The following is a 25,382-nucleotide window of genomic DNA, read 5'->3' as shown; positions in this document are numbered from 1 at the left end:
GTTTCAGGAATATATTAGGCTGCTGTCACTTTAAGCGAATGGTCGGATCCAATATACCGATACACATGCGTTATTTTTCTCAACAGTTTGTTCCCTTAAGACATAACTGACTATGTTTACAAGGATACTTGCCAAAAAGGCATTTGCAATCACAAGACGATGTGAAAGAGTTCAATTCAGTATTTGGGTGGATTTCTGGGGGCTCGCTTCAGATGTGCGCAAAAAAGTTGCCTTTCAGATCTTGCGCTTGAATATTTAAAGTTGCAAGGCTTAAAGGGATACTTCACCGCTAGGGAGATGAACGTGTATTTAAATTGGCTCATTTATGTAGTACAAATGTGAAATTATTTTAGAAGTCAGTGCCTTCTAGACTGAGAAAAGCCAGAAAATGTGTTTTTGGCTTGTGGATGAAAGACAAACACTCCTATAATGTACTTGCTTAGCTGCCCTATGAGGACACTCCCAAGCCATGCCTACTGGTTACATCACTTGCCCACCGTGGCACCGCCCCCACCGTCTTTTTCATTTTTATAGTAAAAAATAATTTAGTACAGTTACAGAGAACAGACAACTCAATTAAAAACTGAACGTGTCTGTTCAACACAGCATGAGCCGAACGAGAGTCGCAGCTCAAACGCAGGAGGACAGGAGTCAGATTTCATTGACACTGACAGACAAGATGATCACGGCAGATTTTGTTTCGGAAAAAGGCCTATTTAAAAGGCATAGTTCACCCAAAAATTACAATTTGGTGTTTATCTGCTTACCCCCAGGGCATCCAAGATGTAGGTGTGTTTTTTTCTGCAGTAGAACACAAATGAAGATTTTTATCTCCAATCGTTGCTCGTATAATGCATGCCAATGGAGTCTATTTTTAATTGTACCTTTTTGTTGTTGTTTTCCATTAAGAATGATAGGCTAATGAACCCAGAGTTCAATCAACCCGCCCCAGAATTAGAGCTAATTCTAAACCAAAGGTAAAATGAGCGCAGCCGCATGGTCATTCACGGTGCGTGTCCAGTCCGCCGCATTTTCAATTCATGCCTATGGAAGCTCAACTTTCATAGAAATTCATTGAAAACACTCGCTTTGCTCTGCACCGAGCGGCCATGCACATTATACATTCTATGAGTGAGATCCCACCCCAGGGATGGGTGGGTTGAAAACATGCAGAAATAACTCTTACTACTGGCTGTAGTCTCAAGCCTCTGGTCAAAAAAGCCTCTGGTGCTAAATGACGTTTTTTTCATCTGAGGTTTTTTACAGATGAAAAATACAGAAATCTCTTATCTCAGGGGGACGGATGGATGCAGCACTGGCCCGTCAACTATTCAGAGCGTCGTTCATGTTCTCACAGCATTGCATTGCTAGAATTCATAAAACATTTAGTTTCATCTACTCGCCAACACTGATTTTTTTTACTCACATTTGGCACTTGCTGAGTGCTAATTTTCGTCCCTGCACCTATCGTTTGGCTTCAGAAGACATCGAGTCATCCACTGTGGTCATATGGTTTACAATCAAGGTTATTGTGAGTGGTTTTTCAAGCTTCAACTGTGTGGCACCCATTCATAGCATTATATGGACTCATAGAGATGGTTTATTTTCCTAAAAATCTTTGTTAATCTGAATAAAGCAAGACATGTACACTGGGAATGGCATCAGTGTGAGCAAATGATGAGAGGAATTTTTTAATGAGCCAGAACTTTCAAGTTTATAACAGTATACGAATTTCTACACATTTATTATTTTGTATTATGTGAACTTAATAACTTCAAATAAGTATTCTTTTTTTGAGCTCTTCTAACTCGTGTTTCCCTGTTACTGTATGCAGGTTAAAGAAAGTCTTCCTGGTGTCAGGCAGTCAGGACTGCACTATTAAGGTGTGGGAACTTCCTGACCCTCCTCCCGCTGAGGGATGTGAACCGGCCTTGATGACGGCACGACTCACAGAGAAAGCTCATGAGAAGGTCGGTCTCTGCCCTCGTCACGTTCAGTCTCACACTGGAAATATGAACCGTGGCAGAGAACATGTTTTGACAGCACGTGCTCAGTAATTCCAGTCTTTCACTTTTTTAAAAACGTTTTTTTCTTGTGTTTCCATTGTGTCAACACAAGATGTTGAGATAAGACTAAAAATGCACATTGTTATTGTGTGATCATAATTTATCATTTTCATCATCATTCATTATCATGTTCAAAATAACAAATTGGCAAGGGGAAAAAAATCTGTCTATATGCACATGATTGTCATTTTTGTTTTTCATCACCCCCCTCTTCTTTTGTCCCGTCTCTTGCTGGAATATTCCTGAAGGATGTGAACAGTGTGACCATCTCTCCCAATGACAAACTGCTGGCCTCTGGCTCTCAGGATCGCACGGCTAAACTCTGGTCCCTGGCTGACATGAGTCTGCTAGGCGTCTTCAGAGGTCATAGTCGAGGTATTTGGTGTGTTCAGTTCTCTCCTGTGGACCAGGTCCTGGCCACGGCCTCAGCAGACGGCTCGATCAAGCTCTGGGGCCTCCAAGACTTCTGCTGCCTCAAGGTAACTGGCAGGTTGTTGAGTTTTATTTGTGTTTTCTAGCTTATCTGGGTATCATGCTTGTTCCTTAAAGCTATAGTGTAACAGTCATTGCTTAAGAGTCATCTGGTTATTGTGAACATGCTTGTTGCTCTAGACTTTGTTTATTATTGGGTACATGCTTGTTGCTTTGACTTTTGGTTATTGTTATTTAGCCCTAGGTCACCTGGCTATCAACAACATGCTTTTCTTTAAAGCGTATCTAGTGTATCGTAACATGCTGTTTCTTAAGGCTTATCTGTCATTACGTGTCATTCCACGTCAACTCAACCAGAGGTCACAGGCTCAAATTTTTGCCTTTGTTAATATTTTTTTCTGTAGAAAGACAAACATAGTGATAAATGTCACAAATGTACATTTACTGAATAATCCACTATTACGTATAGTGAATGCAGAATAATTAAGCACATTGATTTGCTGAGGGGTTTTTCCAGGCACATTTTACTAATTCCAAACCACATTAATCTTAATAACTACTATTTGTTATTTTATTTAATCATTTATAAGTGGTATATAATTGTTCATGAAGGCTGGAAATGAATAACTCCTTATCTTCAGGTGTGCATTATTATTAGGCACATTTTCATGTTTTATTTTTTCGTAAAGGCTTTATAGTCCTATAGGTTGAGATAGGTTGAGAGTGACTCTTGACGGACCAGCACCACATCCTCTAGGCAGTAAGTTTTTGGAGTTCATGTTTATTCCATCTCTAATTCTTCACCTTAATCCTTTAAAAAAAAAAAAAAAAGTTATATATCACTACAAAATGAATAGTAGTTATTAAGATTAATGTGGTTTAAAATTGGTAAAATGTGTCTGGAAAAAAAATATGTTCAGAAAAGCAACGTGCCTAATATTTCTGCATGCACTGTAGAGGACGGAGATTTGAAGCCAAATTAGAAGGAGGGAAAAACTATTTTAGAAAGATTGCAGCATCATTATTTTATTTTCACACAGAGATTGGCAGGTCTATTACTAAAATAATGTTGAATTTTGCAATCTTTTATTGTATGCCAACGTTGACAGTTCAAAAATGGGAAGAGCACTTATATTTTTTTACCTCAAGTTTACATGCCTGCAACACAAAAAGTATTAAAGTTATCTTAATATCCTTTTAGATTCTGGCTCTAAACAAACTTCCCTTTTAGTATTGTTTGATGGTTCAATCCCAGAGATATGAAGATCAAAAACCAAATGTGGATACACTTTGGATATATTTATCTTTTAAAGAGGGATGTCTAAAGAACAAAAAAAACATTTTTTTGTTGTTGTATGCAAGAAATTGAATACAACATTCCTGCCTAAGTGCCATAAGTTTTATTTTATTTTTATTTTTTATGTTGGCATGCTTGTAACTTTAAAAGTATTCAATATATCCTAATATCTGCCAGAGTTTTTAAAAAGTTTACACGAAAATGTAATAGCCAATAAAATATTTTGTTGTATGAAGTAGGGGTGCACCGATCCGACTTTTTCAGTCCCGATACCGATGCCTGGGCTTTGTGTATCTGTCGATACCCGATACCGATCCGATACTATTGTTAAATTAATAATAAACTGTACACCTTCTTTGAAGAGACTAAAGGCACCAGACTTTTCTAAATAAAGATAAGTAGACAAAATAACAGATGTATGCAAAGTGTTGAATTCTTATTTATTTAAAAAACAATTGTGCATTCAAATCTAAAATATAATTTAGGGCTCGACATTAGGCATGCTCATGTCTGTCCTTCGGATAAATAAAATGGTCATTCACTTGTCGTGCTTGTCCGGGAAAAAAGTTAGATTTGTGTGTGTGTGTGTGTGTGTGTGTGTGTGTGTGTGTGTGTGTGTGTGTGTGGGTGTGTGGGTGTGTGTGTGTGTGTGTGTGTGTGTGTGGGTGTGTGGGTGTGTGGGTGTGTGGGTGTGTGGGTGTGTGGGTGTGTGTGTGTGTGTGGGTGTGGGTGTGGGTGTGGGTGTGTGTGTTGTAAATATAACTTATTCTGAAGCAATGTTCTCAGTGTTCAATCAGCTTTGACATATTTTAAATCTGCATATTAGTGATATTTTACCTTTATAAAGGGCATTTTCCCCTAATCTTATTAAATATAAGCTATGCTTCAGGTTTTATATTATATTCTTAAATTTGATCTATACATTAAATTTAAATAAGACACTATAGGAATGTTACCAATCAAATTAAATATTTACCCAGAAAAATTACTACTGCATTAAGTGAGGTTATGAGATTTGTATTTTTGAATAAACAAAATAAATGTTGAAAAATATAGGAAAGTAAACCACCAGTAGGTGAGTCTTAATGAGTGAGTCATTGAGTCATTAATTCAAATGATTCATTCAAACGACTGATTCCTTTAAGAATGAGACAGTCATTTACGAACAGGTTATTGAATCTTTGATTCAACCACTGAATCATTCCGAACACGTGAGACATGTTATGGTTCTGCTTTTTGGAACTTTGTTGCTTGGAATCTTTGTTTGGAACTATTTTCGCAGCTGAAATAGAACAAAAAGACTCAATATTGCATCTAAAATGTAAGTAAATAATGTTAATGATTGTTTATGGAGCTGTCATAGGATATCATTGACATTTTCAATCGTGATGGTATTCAGGGAAACAGCACATTTGGTTGTGTGAAGTTGTTTAACTGTATCATATGTTATAAAGATAAAAATGTAACCATTTTTAATGTTTACCGCAATTACTATGTGTGAGTGGCGCTTTTTTGATTTCTCCTCAAGATGCGCGAGCGTCAACAGCGTGTTGTTACCGTCAGTTCATTACATTAGCATTATCAACTATCAGTCACCACTTACACTAAATTAATTATTTGCATCCTTCAAAGTTAGTTCCTGGGCTGTATTGTCCACTCCTTTAGTTTTACTGAGCTGCAGGAATGCAGCGTGCTCCCTAACATGGTGTTTCTGGATTAAATTGGTAGTATTATTTAAGACAGATGAACTAGTTGGCGTGGCAAGCATAAAATATCTCTACACATCCGACTCTCTGGCTCGCTCCATGTTGCTTCGAGCACGCGACACACGTGAAGCTGACGAATGACGTAAGGTTCTGCTGCGATTAAAAAAACACAACAAAAAAACACCTGGATCGGCCTGTGGATCTGTTCATTTTTCCGATCCCCGATCCAGCTTTGTCGTCAGTATCGCGGCCGATTTCCGATCCTAATATCGGATCGGTGCACCCCTAGTATGAAGATCTGAACATGATATCATTTTAATAATAATTTTTAAAAAGTGTTGTGTTTGCATGCGTTTTGGTCAGGAGATTCTGTACTCTTTCAGAAGATGCATTACTGCTGAAAGGGTTCAAACATGCAAAAGATGCTGGAATACTGCAGAATTTCATATGATACCTGTTTTATCTCTGCAGACATTTGAGGGACATGATGCCTCTGTGCTAAAGATCATATTTGTCAGTCGAGGAACTCAACTAGTGTCCAGGTGGGTACTGACTGCGGTTCAAACAGTTCACCTGCACTATGTTCAAGTTACTATATAAAATCATTTGAATGAGAATGTTTTTAAAGCATTTTTTTAGTGCTTGTGGTTCATAAAACAAACATGCTTTTTTGACCCAACTCTGTTTCTCTGTCATTCTTCAGTGGATCTGATGGACTTGTAAAGCTGTGGACCATAAAAACGAACGAGTGTGTGAAAACATTTGATGCTCACCAGGACAAAGTGTGGGCTCTGCATGGCAGCAGCAAAGACGAGCTGATGGTGACGGGATCAGCCGACTCCACCATCACACTGTGGAAGGTCAGTCCACCTTATGTGTGTCCTCGACGTAAAGTTATGACCAGAGGTGTCAAAAGCACTCGCATTCATTACTCAAGTGGAAATATAGATACAAGGGTTTAAAAATACTTCTGTAAAAGTTGAAGTATCAACTCAAGCTTTTTACTTAAGTAAAAGTGTAAAAGTACTGGTTTCAAAACTACTATAAAAGTAAAAGTAATGTACGGAAAAAAATGCCATTAAAGACAAAAGGTTAGGCCACACCACAGGGGCCTGTAGTGCACAACCCCACCTCCTCAAAAACATTTTTCTAAAGGCCATAATGACTATAATGTTATATTAAAATGTTAATGTTGAAAAATTTGGGAGCAGTCATGAATGAGCGCATCTGCTGCTGATCGCTGACTGACTGAAAGTGCGTGCTCGTCCCCGTCCCGTTCGTGCTGGAACCCGCCCAATCTGGCAACACCGTGTGTGATTTGTGCTTTGAGTCTTGTGCAGGCGCGATGGATCGCGTAGTAACCAATAGGGTGTTGGAATGGTATATGTTTACACTTCTCATCCAACCACAATCAAATTCACACTATCCGGATGACACGATTTATCTGCATAGTTTTTTTTTTTTAAACAAGATTAAATGAAAGAGGAGTAACAAGGCTATTTTTTAAAAAGTAAGGAGTAGAAAGTACAGATAATTGCGTGAAAATGTAAGGAGTAGAAGTAAAAAGTAGGCAGAAAAATAATTACTCCAGTAAAGTATAGATACCCAAAATTTCAAAAGTATTTGTACTTCGTTACTTGACACCTCTGGTTATGACGCCCTGTTATGAAACCCAATGCGAAATGAAACATTGCAAACTGTATCTTGTGTGGAAATGGGGAGTTTTACATACCAAAGTAAAAAGGCCATTGTTTTACACCATGGCACTGATGATGAATTATGAATATGTTCCAGTTCCTTATTTCTGGATTATTATGTACTGCTATGCAACAATTGAGATGATAAAGCAGATATCTCAAGCCTTTATATTTGTTTTAATGTTACATAAATTTGGTGTTGCATACATTTTCATTCAAAAGATTTAAATATTCAAATGAAAAATATAAAGCAGCATGACTGTTTTCAACATTGTTATTAATCGGAAATATTTCCTGAGCATCAAATCATATCAGTATGATTTCTGAATGATCATATAACACTGAAGACTGGAATAATGATGCTGAAAAGCTTTAATCACAGGAGTAAATTACATTTTAAAATATATTTCAATAGAAAATGGTTATATTAAAAAAAAGAAAAAAACATTTTCACAATATTCCTGTTTTCACTGTGGTTTTGATCAACATTGGTGAGCAGAAGAGACTTCGGTAACACTTTACAATAAGGTTGTATTATTTAACATTAGTTAATGCATTAGTTAACATGAATTAATAAAACAATCAATAATTATTCATTATGAACTAACCATGAACAACACAAAATTCGTTAACATTAATTAATAAAAATCCAGCTGTTCATGGTTTGTTCATGTTAATAAGATTTTAATAAAGTATTAGTAAATGTTGAAATTAACATTTTGAATACTTTATAAGTGCAGTTCATTATTAGTTCATGTTAACTAATGAACCTTTTTGTAAAGTGTTACCGAGACTTTTTACTGTTTTTTTATTGAAGCCTAATATTGAGCAATATTTTTATACTGTATTTCCATTCAGGAGATCTTGATTCATTCATCAGATTTGATTAACCTTGTGATATTATTGATATATTTGCTACATCAGCAGAAAGTCATTACACATTAAGTTATTACAACAGATGAACAGATGTTCTTTTCCCCACTTGTAATATTGTGCTTGCAAATTGTGTGCAACAAGTCCAACAACACACAAATGTGGGCCAAGTATATGATTTATTAATTTAGGTCAGATGTTGTTTGGATAATTTAGGTCGGATGTTGTCTCATAAAAGCACATTTTATTGTAGTTAAGTAGGTCAGTAGGTTAATAGCAAGATTGACTCTCGGTGTGTTACTGTACATACATATATATACAGTTGCATGTATGTGAACCACTTGCAGAATCTGTAAAATTGTGAATAATTTTAACAAAATTAGAGAGATCATACAAAATGCATGTTACTTTTCATTTAGTACTGTCCCGAATAAGATATTTTACATAAATTAACATGTAGTCCACAAAAAAAAAAAAAAAAACATAGCTGAATTTATACAAATAACCCATTCAAAAGTTTATGTACCCTTGATTCTTAATACGAAGTTCCCTTGCTGATCCACGGCTATTTTTTTTTTTTTTTTTTTTTTGTGATGGTTGTTCTTGAGTCCCTTGTTTGTCCTAAGCAATTAAGCATCCCAATGTTCTTCAGAAACATCCTCTAGGTTCTGCAAATTTTTCAGTCTTCCAGCATCTTTTGCATATTTCAAAATGGGGGTGGAAACTTTGGAATTTGAAGATTAACAGAAATTGTTCTTAATTTGTTTTCCGGGAAACATGGAAGTATCTTCTGTTGCTTCCGAAGGGCAGTGCTAAATGAAGTCATACAGTTACTGCTGAAAGGGTTCAAACATGCAAAAGATGCTGGAATACTGAAGAATTTGCAAGACCTGGAGGATTTTTGTGAATAACAATGGGCAGTTTAACTGCTCAGGACAAACAAGGGACTCAAGCACAACCATCACAAAAAACAACAACAGAGTATTAAGAATCAATAATCGTCTTTCCACTGTCGGTGCAAATGCATGCGTGCTAGTGCTTGCCAGGGGCGGTCGCGTTACTACCACTGTAACTTCCGGGTGTTGATTGGGCTTCATTGGGGCTTCCTCTGGGCCAAGGGTCAGGGTTTTTTGGCCCACGAGCACCTTGGTCCAAAGCATGCCAGCTCGGGCTAGAGGAGTGTTTACGAACAAAGGTGGAATTTACCTGAGTTTGGAGACGGTGGCGTCGTGGATGTTTTCATATACCTGATCATCAGCGTTAAAGTCATTTTAAAACCATTTTAGCTCAACTCACTTTCAGACAGCGGCAAGTGTTTGAAATTACTTCTGTTTGTGAGCCGATGTGGATTTTGACCCCAGTATAAGGCAGAAATAGTGATGTAAAAGACTATTTGCACTAACCATTACCATCGTAAACATGGTAAATACGACTGCCTGAAGATAGTCAGACAAATCATATAGACTATCGCAGTCGTGTATTTATTTTATCTGTCAGTACGTCTCACCTCTTTATACCAGACTGTCTGATGTCCACATTTAGCGGCGTATACTATGTCATAAAATAAAGCAAGCAACTCCTATTTTTCGGAAGCTTCGTCTGTTTCTCTAACTGAAAAATAACTATTGGGACTGTCATTGGAGAGAGTGCTAAAGCTGCTTGTTGGAAAATTTGTCGAAATTATCATTATTTATAAAAATTATGTAAACATACTGTCCTGTGACTACAAATAAACAATAGGAGACGGGACTGAATAAGAACCTGTGTCATCTCTCTTTAGATAAATAACGGTAAATATCGCTTTATTGCTTTGTTACTAATGTGCAATCTCGACTCAAATTAATTCATTATGATCAATGTATCCCTTATTATTGTAAAACTGTGGTAAACTTGTGCGACGTTGCGCCATAGAGCCGTGTTATGGGCAGGTTTTAGTGATTAAACAATACACCACCATATATAACACTTATTATGTGACCAAACCTATGGTCACACCTTCTTATAATTAGCACGTTCATACAGCTGCACCTTATTACTATGTCTGACGGGATGCCCATCTATACTGTCATGCTCCCAAAAACATCTCTGGTGTGCAAATTATAATTTTCATTCCAGCAAGAACACTTCTTTATACTGAATGTGTGTAGGTTGGTCATGGTTGCCGTGTATTTGTCTCCATTTTCTATGCGTACGGGCCAAGGGTGTGTCCGTCACGTATGCCTTGAACTTTCGGTTGATTAACCCAAACCATGCTTACTCGAGGTATGCTGGTTCCAAAAACACATCCGAGAGTAATTTCAGACAAATCACACTATGTTACCGGTTAACACACAAGACATTCTTAACAGTCGAATCGATGATTCACCATGGAAACAGACGCCAAGTAAAAGCGTGCCGTTACACTTCCTCTTATTCTTTTGAATATTGGCGGTTTACATAACCTACCTAGTGCAAATCACCACCTTTTTGATGGTTGTGCAGCCTTTTTCGCAATCTCTTTGTTTAATAAGTAAAATAATTGTTTGAGGCTAAATAATTGTTGTATATTATAACTTATAACTAAATGTGATTAAGATTATAAATTTCAAGTTTTAGAACAATCGTGTGTTTCTCTTTGTTTTCTGCTTAGGATGTGACTAAAGTGGAGCTGGCAGAGGAGCAGGCCAAACAAGAAGACCAAGTTCTTAAGTAAGTCACTGTCTGCTTTATGTAACAAACCAATGCAGACAGGCAGAGAGATACCTGCTGAAAGATTCACAAGGCTCAATGTCATAACATTTTGGCAAGGTCTACACAGTTGCACACACTGCACTTATATCACTTACCAAACCAGTCCTGTTACTAAAAAAAAACTTTGTTTTCTTGAACCTTTAAGCACTTTATAGTTTTCTGATCTGATTCCTTCCATGCTTATCCATCCTTCATGCATGACAGCTTATACATAAACATTAGCACTGATTCATATCTGGCCTTGATAACACTTTTTACACGTATAAATGTCCTGAATAAGGAATATTTATCATAGTATTGTTATATTGTTAAAGGTACCACATAGGGCTGGGCGATATGACGATATTATCATATATCGACGATGTCTCGCAAATATGTCGATATCGATAACAGTCAGTGTTATCAGACGATAATCGACATCATAAAAATGACGACTGATAAACTCATTGCTTTGCCAAATACATTATAAATAGTAGTTACCATACACTCAAATGTTTAGTGTTTCTGATGCATAACTACAGTAGCCTATATGTGTTAAAGCAAAACATTGAATTATGGATAAGACGTTGGTTGTGTTTTCATTATACACGCGCAAAGAGAAGCACATTGACTTGGCTAAAACGCTCTAAAAATATTATTGCCTATTAGGCTAAATTATAAATATAATAGCCAATTAATAATACAAACATTAATCAAACATGGAAACCTGGAAAACATTTAAAATAGCCTACTAACGCTAAAAATAAAACGAGAGAGAAACCTTTGGGGGAAAAATAGCTCAACGGGGAAAAAAATAGCTCAACCTTAAACGGTTGAAAATGTCTATAAAAGCTAACCATAGGCCTGTATTTTAAATACTATAAAATAAAGGTGTCAGAATAAAATTATTATAATATAAAAAATGAAAGAAAAATATATTAAAGTGAAGTAAAAATGCGTGTTAAACTCACAGCTCATGCAGTGATGGAGCGCAGTATTCTGAACAGAAACGCATGAGCTGCTCGCGTCAACACTGCACTTTGCTTAATTACATATTTTCGTTTTAAATGCTTCGTTTAAAAGTGGACATTTTAAGCGTTCTATGCGCATAATTCTCATGTCTGTGAGGCAAGTAGCCTGCTGCGTTTCGGTTTATTTATGAGACACGCGCTCCAGTTCATAAGAAATTAAAGCGATCACTCCCGCGACTTCAACTGGATTCATGTCTTCCATTTGTATATTATTTATTAAACCCAGGCAATTGGCCAAAGAAACCTTTATTAAAATTAAGATACAATTTAAACAAAACGAAAGAATGCTTTCTACAAAACAAAACTTAATATTAAACTAAATATAACCACCAAAATCATTTCTGACTCACTCGCATCTTTGCACTTATCATAATCAGATGAAATGTAAAAATACTATTATAATAGGCCTATTCAAACATAATATGCAAAAAGAAAGAAGACAAACATTGTTTAATGGCTACAACAAAGTGAGCTACAGATAAATGTCTGAGCTGGATTTAATTATTTTAAAGGTGAGCGGTTCACGAGCGCGCCTGCGGATTATTGAGTCAAGCCAAGTCAGCTTTATTTATTATATATACTAGTTCTTTTACAATGACGATTGTTTCAATGCAGCTTCACAGTGTTAAACAGGACAATATTGCAGCAAAATTTGATTTCCAGTCGTTCTGGGAAAACAGTGATGGTATCAGCTTATTTCGTTAATTTTAGTTTTAACATGAGTCACACCGGTCCGCTTCGCTCATTACAGGCTCGTTCTCATGATTAGGCTACAGTTAATGTGCCGGGCTGGGCAAGGCTCGGACACAACGAGCACAAGCTCGGGCTTGATCTTTTAGGGTCGGGCTTGATTTTTTGAGCACGATCTAAGCTCTAATTGATATTTACGGTGTCATTGCTGCTCGACCACATGTTCGTCGTCTTTGAGAAGCGGCTGCAGAGCGGGGCTCAAACGAGACGTGTACGTGGATGGCTGCGGAGATTAGTGGTTCACTTTCTTTCTTTTTTTTGCAAAGCCTGCAGATAGCCTCTGTTGGATCCACTGGTTCACCATTTGCATTTGGTTTAAATCAATAATACTGCCAATTTACTGATGTACATCTTTTCTTGGATATTAAGTTGTCCTCCATTTTATGCCTGGAAAATTTTGTGGCACGCAGGGGAGTGGGCGGGATCAGTGCGGAGTAGATGATATTATCGGATATCGCGATATTTTTTAAGGCGATTATCGCCCCTCAAAAATTAACATATCGCCCAGCCCTAGTACCACAGTCATTGCATGCGCTACGCTTTATATGAACCGTTTTTTTTATTTCTTTATCTATTTATCTTTGTTTAGAATTTGGAAGATAACAATGAGATTGTTTGATAAGCGAGATCTCTGATTGTAGTCCTTGAAAACCAACAAAAGTAGTGCTTGAAAAATCCTTAAAGGTGCCCTAGAATGATTTTAAACAATATTTTAAATGGCTCTCTGATATCTAAATAGAGGGTATGTGACTTATTTAAGGGCAACAATTGTCCAGATACTGTTTTACAGGTCCATTTACAACCCTAGAAATTGTCCCTTGGATGTAATGATCTGTTTTTGCCTTGGAAGAGTCATGAATATTAATGCAGAGTTCTGCTCTGATTGGCTGTTTCACTGCACTCCCGCTCAATGACAGCTAACACATTTATACCATCCGTCATGGCAATGATTTTACAATGATAGCTTCTCAACTTTGAATCACAAACTGAACTGGGTAGCGCGTAAATATATAAATAAATAAATATGTTGTTTACAGTAACGTTACAGTTTGACAGTAGGGTACTGATTTTTAAAAATCAGTCTACTTTTGTTTGGCTAAATAAATTACTTAAAAATCAGTTTAATGTAGAAGCCACTCAAAATAGTCAGTGTCATGTTTACTACTCATCCGCTGCAAAATAATCATACTTCAGTTCTCAAAAATGTATATTTATTTAACATATTGATTAGAAGCCTTGTCAAATGACTATTGTTTCAACTTAGATGGTGGAGAAGGTGATGTTAGCTACAATTAACCTTTGTCCTTTGACAAACTGTTAGGTGTGCTACTTGGGAGTTTCCAATTCTAGCATCTTGCATTAGATCTAGACAACACGGGATATTATCGTAATGTTGTCTTACTAAGAAACTTTCAATTTAATCAGAAATGGGTTCGACAGTCAAGAATGGATAAAATCACTACTTACTGTTATGCAGGAATATGGCCCTTTCTTCAGTTTTAGACGCTGAGCAAATCCTGCTATATTGAGAGAAAAACTCTCCGTGGTGAAATGGGCCGAGCAAACAAACAACTTTCAATTAAATTGTTGCAGTATCTGATTGTAAATAAACATCAGCCGTAACTGTTGACATTGTTTATCTGTGGGAAGGCTATGAAAAGTCCTCACATCCCCTGCACAGCCTGGAACATGACATCTATTTCCATGATCTGCCGTTATTGCTATCTTCGCAGTTCCGCCTGAAAATGAACATGGCCTGACATGCAAATATTAGGAGCATACATATTAAGGATCTCAGCGATTGCATCACAGTTGGCGTTATGTTGAAAATAGCCTGTTTTTCCGTGGTGTTTTTCACAAACAAGATTTACATATGAAGGAGGAGGGAATGGTGTTTGAGACTCACTGTATGTGATGTCCATAGTGAACTCTTTTTATTTAACTATGGCAAGGTTAATTATATTTTTTTATTCTAGGGCAGCTTTAATTTAATTGTACAGCATCTGTATGAACCCTGTTCCTTATATGAAAGTTATAAAGTTATAATAGCAAAAGTAATCCATATGAATCAAGCAGTTTTATGCAAGACTCCTGAAGAAACACGAACACTTAATATGATAAACAGATTTAATTTAGAATTTTATTCACATATGAGCATTGAACAGCAAATGTACATAGAGCGCATTAAATATGGTCAGCGGAAGATCAAACTTGCTTTCTTGACATGAGAGAGAAATCATAAGTGGGTGAAACCGCTTGATTCATTATGATCCTTTTATGATGTTTTTTACCGTGAGATCGGTAAATTTGAAGAAACCTCTTATGTTTCACGAAACCTCTTGAAGAAACATCTTATGTCTCTTATGTTAAACCTCTTATGAAGAAACCTCTTATGTTTCACTGTATCATCTTTGTGTTTCAAAGATGAATGGCAGTCTTATGGGTTTGGAAACGACATGAGGGAAAGTTTTGGACGAACAAACCCATAGTTCAAACAAAGTCCAATAGAAGAGAGCTCATCTTAGGGGAAAATGCTGTCAAGGTGCTCTATGGTATAGGGTTTGTAATAGTCCATCAAAGAAAACATTTTAGGATGATCATGGCACTCTTTTTGATTAAAAAACCCTTATTGTCAGTTGGCTACATACAAAAAACCCTACAAAAAATAGTTATTTTGGAAAGTATTGCTGCTGCTTATTGTCTGTCATTCTAAAACACATCTCCTTTTGAGTGCTAATGGATTTTGTGGTGTCTTCGCAGGCAGCAGGAACTGTCAAATTTACTTAATGAGAAGAAGTACCTGAAGGCTCTGGGTATCGCTCTCTCTCTGGATCAGCCGCACACTGCCTTGCGAGTCATCAGAGGTAGTTTTTCTTTTGTTTCTCTGTATTGAGTCAGCCTGTCAAACACTTTTATTTTAAGTGGCCGCTCTGATTGTTAAAAATAAAATCTGGTAGATCCACATTTTTATACTCCCATGGTGTTTACTCATCTGTAATCTGAGACGCTCCACCGCCTCTTTTTAAAACTTTGTTTGTCCGACGATTATTTATTGGGAAAAAGTGAATGCGCTTTAGTTTCCTGATTGTTGTAACTCGAACACTGGCTTATTTCCAATGGTGGCTTATGATTGAGTAAGAGGATGCTTGGTGTGTTATTACTCATTTCTTGTATTTGTTCGTTGTTCCTTTAACCACATCTATGTTCAACACAATACGACAGGTGTTATTCACTCCTTCAGAAATTCCAGCGTTGCTCTTTTGCTGAACTGGTTAAACCAAATTTATATTGTCACTATTATTTAAGATTTCTCTATTCATCAAAGAATAATAAGAAAAAAATCATAGTCTCCACCAAAATAGTAATCAACATTTAGTTACACTTTATTTTACAGTGTCCTTGTTACATATGTTACATGCACTTACTATAGTAATAACAGTAAATTATGCATAATTACATGCAACTTACCTTCAACCAAGCCATAATCCTATCCTAACCCTATAGTAAGAAGTGCATGTAGTTAATTATTATTACTCATTACTTAAATATAAAATTACACTGTAACAGTGACACCTTAAAATAAAGTGTAATCCAACATCATTATTAGTCATTATTATTAGTTGAGCACCAATAATAATTACTAATAGTAACAGACCACTAAATCAGCCTATTAAAATGATTTCTGAAGGATCATGTGACATTTAATACTTAAGAAACTTCTACTTGCCACTTCCCTTTGCCAGCAAAAGCCTCAGTTCACAGAACCAATCAGATAAGACACAAATCGAATAATATTATTTCAAGAGAAATTATTGAGTGCGTATGAGCTGGCTTTCAATTATCGAGCTAAAAGTTTTTATTCTGTAAAAAAACAAACGTTTACTAAACAATAAGTTTACACTGCAAATGTTTAAGATTTGACTAATATTAGTTTACTGACTTACTGAACAACTTGACAGTACAATTTGTGTAGTTATTTATTTATAATTTATATTTTTTTGTTGTGATGCATAATTTTTGATGTGTATATTTAATATTGTATAAAGGTTTATTATATATTAAATATATAATTTTTTATTGTACTGTATATGGTGTAGTTATTGTATAAAGTCTTCTATTGTCACCTGTTAAGCACACATGGACTTAAAGTCAATTTTATATATTTATAATCTTTCATAGAAATTCGGCAGCAGGACGATGGAATACAGGAGCTAGAAAAGACTCTCCTGAAACTCCGCCAGGATCAAAAAGGTACACGCCATGTGTTGATGTAGTGGCGCTTTAGGGGTTAACCGAAACGTAGTTAAGTGATCTGTATGGTCCAGGCTCCACGGCATGCATGTGATTTAATTGCAAGTTGAACCACCGTAGAGTGCAAGGTTATCATTAGGATGTGTTTGTCTTGCCCAGTTTAGTTGAATGTGAATATATTCACATTCAATATATTTAAACCATTCAAGTGCTGGAAGAGGCAAAAGAGAATGCAATTAGGTGCTTTAATCTGTGCACACAGCCACACACAGACACACACACACACACACACACACACACACACACAGAGAGAGAGAGAGGCGCATTTAAATTCTCGAATTGATTCCCTTTTTACATTGCCGTTCTTATTGCGTAACCTTTCTATTCAGTTACAGTTTCATTTTCCACTGTGGAACTGATACCGACCGCTCTTTGGAATGTAATTCAAACGCGCCAGTCTTTGCCTTGGTAATGCAAGTTTGTTTAAAGACCGTATGTAAATAACGACCGCATTATGGAGGGCGATCAGGTGTTTCTTTTAATAGTGTTATTAATCTGCGTTTACGTGACTCAAATATCACACACTTTGCCAGCTACAGAGAATCTGATGCCAGGTATCAGACTAGTGAAAAACAAGTGAAAAAAAAGACGGCTCATGGACACACAACTGGAACCGTTCCTCACAGTTCTAAGAAATGATTAACCCGACGGTGGAAAAGCAGCTAAACACACTTTTATGTCATTACGACATACGTGTCAAAATACCTGTCTCTGCAAGTATACTCATAAACACAGCCGGTTATTTCTTAAGTGAACATTGAGGGATGTGTATCATTATATTGGATCCAAGAATCAGGTCTTAAAGTGACAGCTGCCTATAAATACCTGCTGTTGTCTGTCATTGGTGTCAATCAAACAACAAAACACAGCGGTAACGCTTTATTCTTGGGTCCAATTCTTGTTAAAGAATTAAACTAGTTGATTATTAGCATGCATTTTAATAGGATATTGTCTGTTTATTATAGTATTTATAGTATTTATAAAGCACATATTAATGCCTTATTCTGCATGCATGACCATATTCAACATCCCTTAATCCTACCCAATAACTTAATGACTACCTTACTAACTCTTAATAAGTAGTAAATTAGGAGCTTATAGAGGCCAAAATCATAGTTAATAGCAAGTTCCCCGTACTAAAATGTTGCAGCTTTAACAAAGATTAATCGATATTAAATGTATACAGTGAACATAGTGCTATGTTCCTGAAATTAATTCTACAGTTAGACCTTAATTTACTTGTAGCTTTGTTAAATTGTGTTTATCTGTTCTTGTAATTTGTTCTTATTACTGACTGTTCACTTGCCTTTAATGTTTGAACTTTATTAGTTCGGCAGGTTGTCTTTGCTGTAATATCGGAGTACTTCAGGTGTGCTTCAAGGAATAAATTGACTTTTTTTTCTTTCTTGCTGATCCGATCTGCGACTCAGAAACCGTAATATGATCCGAACCGTGGACTCCGTTGAAACACTAGTGCTCTAGTGTTGGTCATTAGGTTGATTGTAACTGCCTTACCTGATTGTGTGTTGTGTTCAGAGACGGTTCTGCGCTACTGTGTGGTGTGGAACACTAACTCGCGCAGCTGTCTGGACGCTCAGGCCGTCCTGCAGGTGCTACTCACACACCTGAGCCCAGAGGAGATGCTTCAGTATCAGGGGGCTCGTACACATCTGGAGGGCCTCATCCCATACACAGGTGGGGTGCTATTTTTATCCAGAACAACTCACACACAATGTGTTTCTCTGTTAAAGTGCTTTCTGGCATTTTCATTTAAGTATGTAATAAATTTGAATCTCGTTTCCTGCAGAGAGACACATGCAGCGGATTGGCCGTCTCCTGCAGGCCTCAATGTTTCTGGATTACATGTGGCAGAAAATGCGTATTACAGGTGGTAAAGAGAGGTAAAGACTTTTACTCCCAAAATTTCCTGGTTGTGTATTCATTAAATGGTTAGTGGTGTTTGCTAAGAGAAGAGTCAATATTATTGCTCGTACTTGGGGTTAGGGGTTTTGTGATAGGAGAAATCAATGTCATTGATCTTTTGCCATATAAGTGCTCATTGTACTATAAAAATATCAGAATTCAAAGCTTTCTTAAAAACAGCTTTTATTGAAACCAAGCTCCCAGAATGTCTCATAGTTTGATGAAAGTACACCTCTGCGGAAGAAGAACAAAGCCTTATTCTTTAGCCCCGTCTACCGATTCGTGCACGTCTTGAAGTAAATACGAGCAAGATGCAAACACAGGATTACTCCTGAAGCAAAACAATAGAGATGCCTCTAAGGATTTCAACATGTTTTAAAGTGCTTGTGGAAAAACAATCTTTTCATTGCCATCCTTGTGATCCTCACATTAAGAAAGCGTGTATGAACTACTTTGAACAAAATTCCAGTCAGATCCAGTAAGAAACGCTGTTCTTTTGTTCGCTTAATTTTACTGCAGTTTCGTTTTTAAACACAGGCTTTTCAGAAAGATTGAAAATGATGTAATGACGGATACCATGTGTCGCTGTTGCGTTGTTACAAATAGTTTGATATGCACTCACTTGATTTTCACTTTACTGGAAATGATAGATGATGAATATTACAATGACAGAGACAATGGTACATGTATCCATGTGGTACCTATGCTTTATAAGTCTTGGTTGTGGCAAGTTAAGTTTATCTAATACTCATAAATGTTTCACAGTTGGCAAATGTTCCAACTATGTAACGACATAAACACACTAATATAATATAATAAAGTACAATACTACCTTTACATATGCATAAGGAACTGGGCTTTTTTTGCTCACCAGCCACTTTAGTTTTTCAAAGTTACTAGCCACTCAGCATTTTCACTGTCCAAAATGTTGTTGTAGGGAAATCTGTTGTTATCGATATGTAAATGATCACTGTACACACCCAAATAAAGTCTACATGAAATGTAAAGCATGACAGGTCATCTAACAGGCATTTTTAGCTCTGATAAGGTATGTGAAGCTCCTTAATCTAGACAAAAGAAACACTAACAGTTTCTTGTCTGAAAAAATATATGATTTATTTGTTTTCAAACAACATTCTCATCACTGTTCTATGTTGCTGCTCTGTAGAAACAAACTGCTTCCACTGTTTTTTTAATGCTGGGTTATGTTGGGGTGTAATGATATGGCGTTAAATGATATATCGCAATATAAAAATGTGATATGCATTGTTGATGGAAACGATATGATCTGCGAGTGATTGAGTGCCTAATCCAAATCCAAGTCCTCTGAAGAGACACGAACGATGGTTTATGATAGGCTGTTATGGGGCTTGTTTCAACCGAACCAGGAAAAACCTTCATTGGATAGACCTACAACCATTCAGAGCAATGGAGCGTCGCATAACGTTAGTTGTCAAATGTTAACATAACTCAACTACACTGTGTTGCCAAGTCTCTTTTTTTCCCTCGGGTTGTTTTCCATGTCCGCGGGATGAAGCGACCTCAATTATGTGATAGATAGACCCAGGAATGTGAAAATTAGTCCCATATGTTTGTGCCATTGGGTATGAATTATCAAAATAATCAATCTTGTTAGAATAGAACTGTTCTGTTACTTTTTTTTAACAAACAGAATCGCCTTGTCGAGGGACCTGTCTAGATATCCTCTAATTTGAGCTAGTAGGCAACAACCTCCCAAATATTTTCCAGCACTTGAGCAGTCACCTGGATTTGCACCAGCAATTTTTAGAAAAACAAAGCTCACTGGAAAGCAAATCTGTAGATCTATAGAGGCAATAATTTTCTTCAGGTAGCAAGTTTTATAGACCACAAAATAGAACACCATAGTTAAGTGCGTCACATGCAAAATAATGAACTGTTGTTTATTTCCTTGACCTGACTGCAGTTCTGTAGAACTGGGTGTCTGATGTGAGTCACCACTCAATTCGGATCTTCCAGGAAGTGGGTTTAAATAAACACCATTCCTTCAAACTTTCTTTCAACAAATATTAAACATTCCTTTTACCTATTAAAGAATTCCTCATTAATCTTGAATGGTTCACTTGTCAAACACCTTTCCAATTTTTCCTTGCTATTGCTGTTGGCTTTCTCACTTGGAAGTATACGATAGTTGTGTAAAGCGTCTTCAAAATGTTTTCCTATGAACTTGTAACAATAAAAGCATTTATACTATTCGTGTCTTAAAGATAAAAGTTTTAAGATTGAGGTTAATTCACTGAGCTTGTGCTCAAACTTTAATTCACGAACCAACATCCCACGCATCATCACCAAAACATCCTGCCTCTCTTCCTCATGCCCCCTATCCCATGGTCCTATACCTAGATAGTTCCCTCTGCTGGTCACACTAGGTATTACAGTTAATCTACTGCATATCAATCGTCTATCTATGATATCAATACAGGAAATTGTGAATGAGGGTTATGTATGCGCGCACGCAGTGCGTGTGTGTGTGTGAGTCTGTGAGAGAGAGCGTTTGTGTGCACATGTATGTTTAAGTGTGTTTTAAGTACAATTACAAAGCAATTATTTGGTTTTGTTTAACTCTGAAGCAATTTTCGAGTTGCGTTGTGGTAAAAATAGCTACGGGTAACGCCAGCTGATTGAGGAGTGCAACCATTCTACGTCATCAACCTAGAACGCAAACAAAATGGCGCCGCCTATAGTCCAAATATAAAATCGATTTTTTAAAATAATGTTCATGGGTTTTCTACTTCATATTTTAGTAAGAGACATCATTAATATTATATTAAGCCATACAAGTCTCAACACCAGGGGATCCCTTTAAAACGGTCTTTATACCTCACAATTCTGACTTTATATCTCTCAATTCTGACTTTATACCTCACAATTCTGACTTTATATCTCTCAATTCTGACTTTATATCACTCAATTCTGACTTTATACCTCACAATTCTGACTTTATATCTCTCAATTCTGACTTTATACCTCACAATTCTGACTTTATACCTCTCAATTCTGACTTTATATCACTCAATTCTGACTTTATATCTCTCAATTCTGACTTTATATCTCTCAATTCTGACTTTATACCTCACAATTCTGACTTTATATCTCTCAATTCTGACTTTATACCTCACAATTCTGACTTTATACCTCACAATTCTGACTTTATACCTCACAATTCTGACTTTATACCTCACAATTCTGACTTTATACCTCTCAATTCTGACTTTATATCTCTCAATTCTGACTTTATATCTCTCAATTCTGACTTTATATCTCTCAATTCTGACTTTATACCTCACAATTCTGACTTTATACCTCACAATTCTGACTTTATACCTCACAATTCTGACTTTATACCTCACAATTCTGACTTTATATCTCTCAATTCTGACTTTATACCTTACAATTCTGACTTTATATCTCTCAATTCTGACTTTATATCTCTCAATTCTGACTTTATATCACAATTCTGACTTTATACCTCACAATTCTGACTTTATACCTCACAATTCTGACTTTATATCTCTCAATTCTGACTTTATATCTCACAATTCTGACTTTATATCTCTCAATTCTGACTTTATATCTCTCAATTCTGACTTTATATCTCTCAATTCTGACTTTATACCTCACAATTCTGACTTTATATCTCTCAATTCTGACTTTATACCTCACAATTCTGACTTTATCTCTCAATTCTGACTTTATATCTCACAATTCTGACTTTATATCTCACAATTCTGACTTTATATCTCTCAATTCTGACTTTATATCACTCAATTCTGACTTTATATCACTCAATTCTGACTTTATATCTCTCAATTCTGACTTAATATCACTCAATTCTGACTTTATATCTCACAATTCTGACTTTATATCTCTCAATTCTGACTTTATACCTCACAATTCTGACTTTATACCTCTCAATTCTGACTTTATATCTCTCAATTCTGACTTTATATCTCTCAATTCTGACTTTATACCTCACAATTCTGACTTTATATCTCTCAATTCTGACTTTATACCTCACAATTCTGACTTTATACCTCACAATTCTGACTTTATATCTCACAATTCTGACTTTATATCTCTCAATTCTGACTTTATATCACTCAATTCTGACTTTATATCACTCAATTCTGACTTTATATCACTCAATTCTGACTTTATATCACTCAATTCTGACTTAATATCACTCAATTCTGACTTTATATATCTCAATTCTGACTTTATATCACACAATTCTGACTTTATATCTCTCAATTCTGACTTTATATCTCAATTCTGACTTTATATCACACAATTCTGACTTTATATCACACAATTCTGACTTTATATCTCTCAATTCTGACTTTATATCTCTCAATTCTGACTTTATATCTCTCAATTCTGACTTTATATCTCTCAATTCTGACTTTATATCACTCAATTCTGACTTTATATCACTCAATTCTGACTTTATATCTCTCAATTCTGACTTTATATCTCACAATTCTGACTTTATATCTCACAATTCTGACTTTATATCTCACAATTCTGACTTTATATCTCACAATTCTGACTTTATACCTCACAATTCTGACTTTATATCTCTCAATTCTGACTTTATATCTCTCAATTCTGACTTTATATCTCTCAATTCTGACTTTATACCTCACAATTCTGACTTTATACCTCACAATTCTGACTTTATATCTCTCAATTCTGACTTTATACCTCACAATTCTGACTTTATATCTCTCAATTCTGACTTTATATCTCACAATTCTGACTTTATACCTCACAATTCTGACTTTATATCTCACAATTCTGACTTTATATCTCTCAATTCTGACTTTATATCACTCAATTCTGACTTTATATCTCTCAATTCTGACTTTATATCTCTCAATTCTGACTTTATATCTCAATTCTGACTTTATATCACACAATTCTGACTTTATATCTCTCAATTCTGACTTTATATCTCTCAATTCTGACTTTATATCTCTCAATTCTGACTTTATATCTCTCAATTCTGACTTTATATCACTCAATTCTGACTTTATATCACTCAATTCTGACTTTATATCTCTCAATTCTGACTTTATATCTCACAATTCTGACTTTATATCTCACAATTCTGACTTTATATCTCACAATTCTGACTAAGTCACTCAATTCTGACTAAGTCACTCAATTCTGACTTTATATCACTCAATTCTGACTTTATATCTCTCAATTCTGACTTTATATCTCTCAATTCTGACTTTATATCTCTCAATTCTGACTTTTTATCTCGCAATTCTGACTTTATATCTCGCAATTCTGACTTTATATCTCTCAATTCTGACTTTATACCTCACAATTCTGACTTTATATCTCACAATTCTGACTTTATATCTCGCAATTCTGACTTTATATCACACAATTCTGACTTTGTATCACACAATTCTGACTTTGTATCACTCAATTCTGACTTTATATCTCACGATTATCATCTTATATCTCACAATTGTGTCCTTGCAATTTTTTGCTGACTTTGCAAAGTCAGAATTGCGAGATGTAAACTCACAATTGTGTGAAAAAATTATAATTTTATCAGTTATCATTTAACATGTTTTATTAAGTGGAGGAAACTAGCTCCCATAGAAAACACAGCTTTCAAAAAACACTTTTTTTTAAATCTTACAGAGCTATTGAACAGCAGTGTAGTTGTGGTTCCAAGTTTATTTAATATCACAGTTGGTCTGCTTTTTTTTTCTAGTGTCAACTTAGAGGATGACGAGATGGATACCAGTCCTCAGTCCATATTCCTCATAGACAAGAAACCAATGGAGATTACAGACACTCGAGCATCTCCGCAGCACCAGGAAGAAGAGGACGATTTGGAGGATTCAGAAAACAGAGAGGAGCTTCTTGATGACGATGAAGGTGTCAGCACATCTAAAACTGCTCATGTGAATGGAAAGAAACATGATGGGGTGAATAGAGTCGCAGATGAAGGTGATGTGTCCAGTGAGGAAAGTGAAGACGAGGAGGAAGTCATGGAAATTTCCACCAAGTCTCTTCCCACCAAATCTACAGGTTCTGTCCTCTGCAAAACAGCAGCTATAAGGTGATTGGCTGCTGTAGCTTTCAATCACGAGTCATTTTATTCAGTACTGTATATTGAATTGATGGATCACTTCTGATCTTTATGAATTTTATGATTCAGCCACACGTTGTTGCCAATTAAATACATTTCCTGTTTGTATTTCCACACCAACTGCAAAAGGCTCTTTTTTTGTTTGTTTTTTGTATTGTCTTTTTCCTCCTTAAAATAAATAGCTCATATCTCTTGGAGAAGAATACATTTTGAATACTCGTCCACTTCCACATTGTGAAGTGGACAAGGGACAGATCCTCGCTCCCTCAATTTTGACCAAGGGAGCAAGTTTACTTCATGTATAGACTTCAGGCAGCTTCATACACCACAATGCAACACGATTGTGACATCGCCATATATTGCATTTAATTTACCCCACCACAAACAATTCTGATATGTGTATTATTTAAAAAATATTTAAACAACCCAAACA

The 25,382-nt window shown here is 36.0% G+C and overlaps 1 protein-coding gene across 1 annotated transcript in view; it reads left to right on the top strand.

Annotated features, from left to right (window-relative positions):
- The window catches only part of tbl3 (transducin beta like 3), a 57,904-nt gene extending 32,841 nt beyond the window's left edge, over window positions 1-25,063 (top strand). The window contains exons 14-23 of the mRNA XM_067423197.1: window positions 1,835-1,970; window positions 2,315-2,545; window positions 5,973-6,043; window positions 6,205-6,361; window positions 10,701-10,759; window positions 15,322-15,425; window positions 16,741-16,812; window positions 18,409-18,567; window positions 18,680-18,773; window positions 24,569-25,063. Coding sequence (XP_067279298.1) covers window positions 1,835-1,970; window positions 2,315-2,545; window positions 5,973-6,043; window positions 6,205-6,361; window positions 10,701-10,759; window positions 15,322-15,425; window positions 16,741-16,812; window positions 18,409-18,567; window positions 18,680-18,773; window positions 24,569-24,923 — 1,438 coding nt within the window. The 3' untranslated portion in view covers window positions 24,924-25,063. The remainder of the gene's footprint in view (window positions 1-1,834; window positions 1,971-2,314; window positions 2,546-5,972; window positions 6,044-6,204; window positions 6,362-10,700; window positions 10,760-15,321; window positions 15,426-16,740; window positions 16,813-18,408; window positions 18,568-18,679; window positions 18,774-24,568) is intronic.
- The last annotated feature ends 319 nt before the right edge of the window (window positions 25,064-25,382 follow it).

The sequence above is a fragment of the Pseudorasbora parva genome, chromosome 2, assembly GCF_024679245.1.
Source record: "Pseudorasbora parva isolate DD20220531a chromosome 2, ASM2467924v1, whole genome shotgun sequence".
In the NCBI taxonomy this organism is placed as follows: Eukaryota; Metazoa; Chordata; class Actinopteri; order Cypriniformes; family Gobionidae; genus Pseudorasbora; species Pseudorasbora parva.
This window is presented reverse-complemented; position numbering and strand designations above follow the sequence as displayed.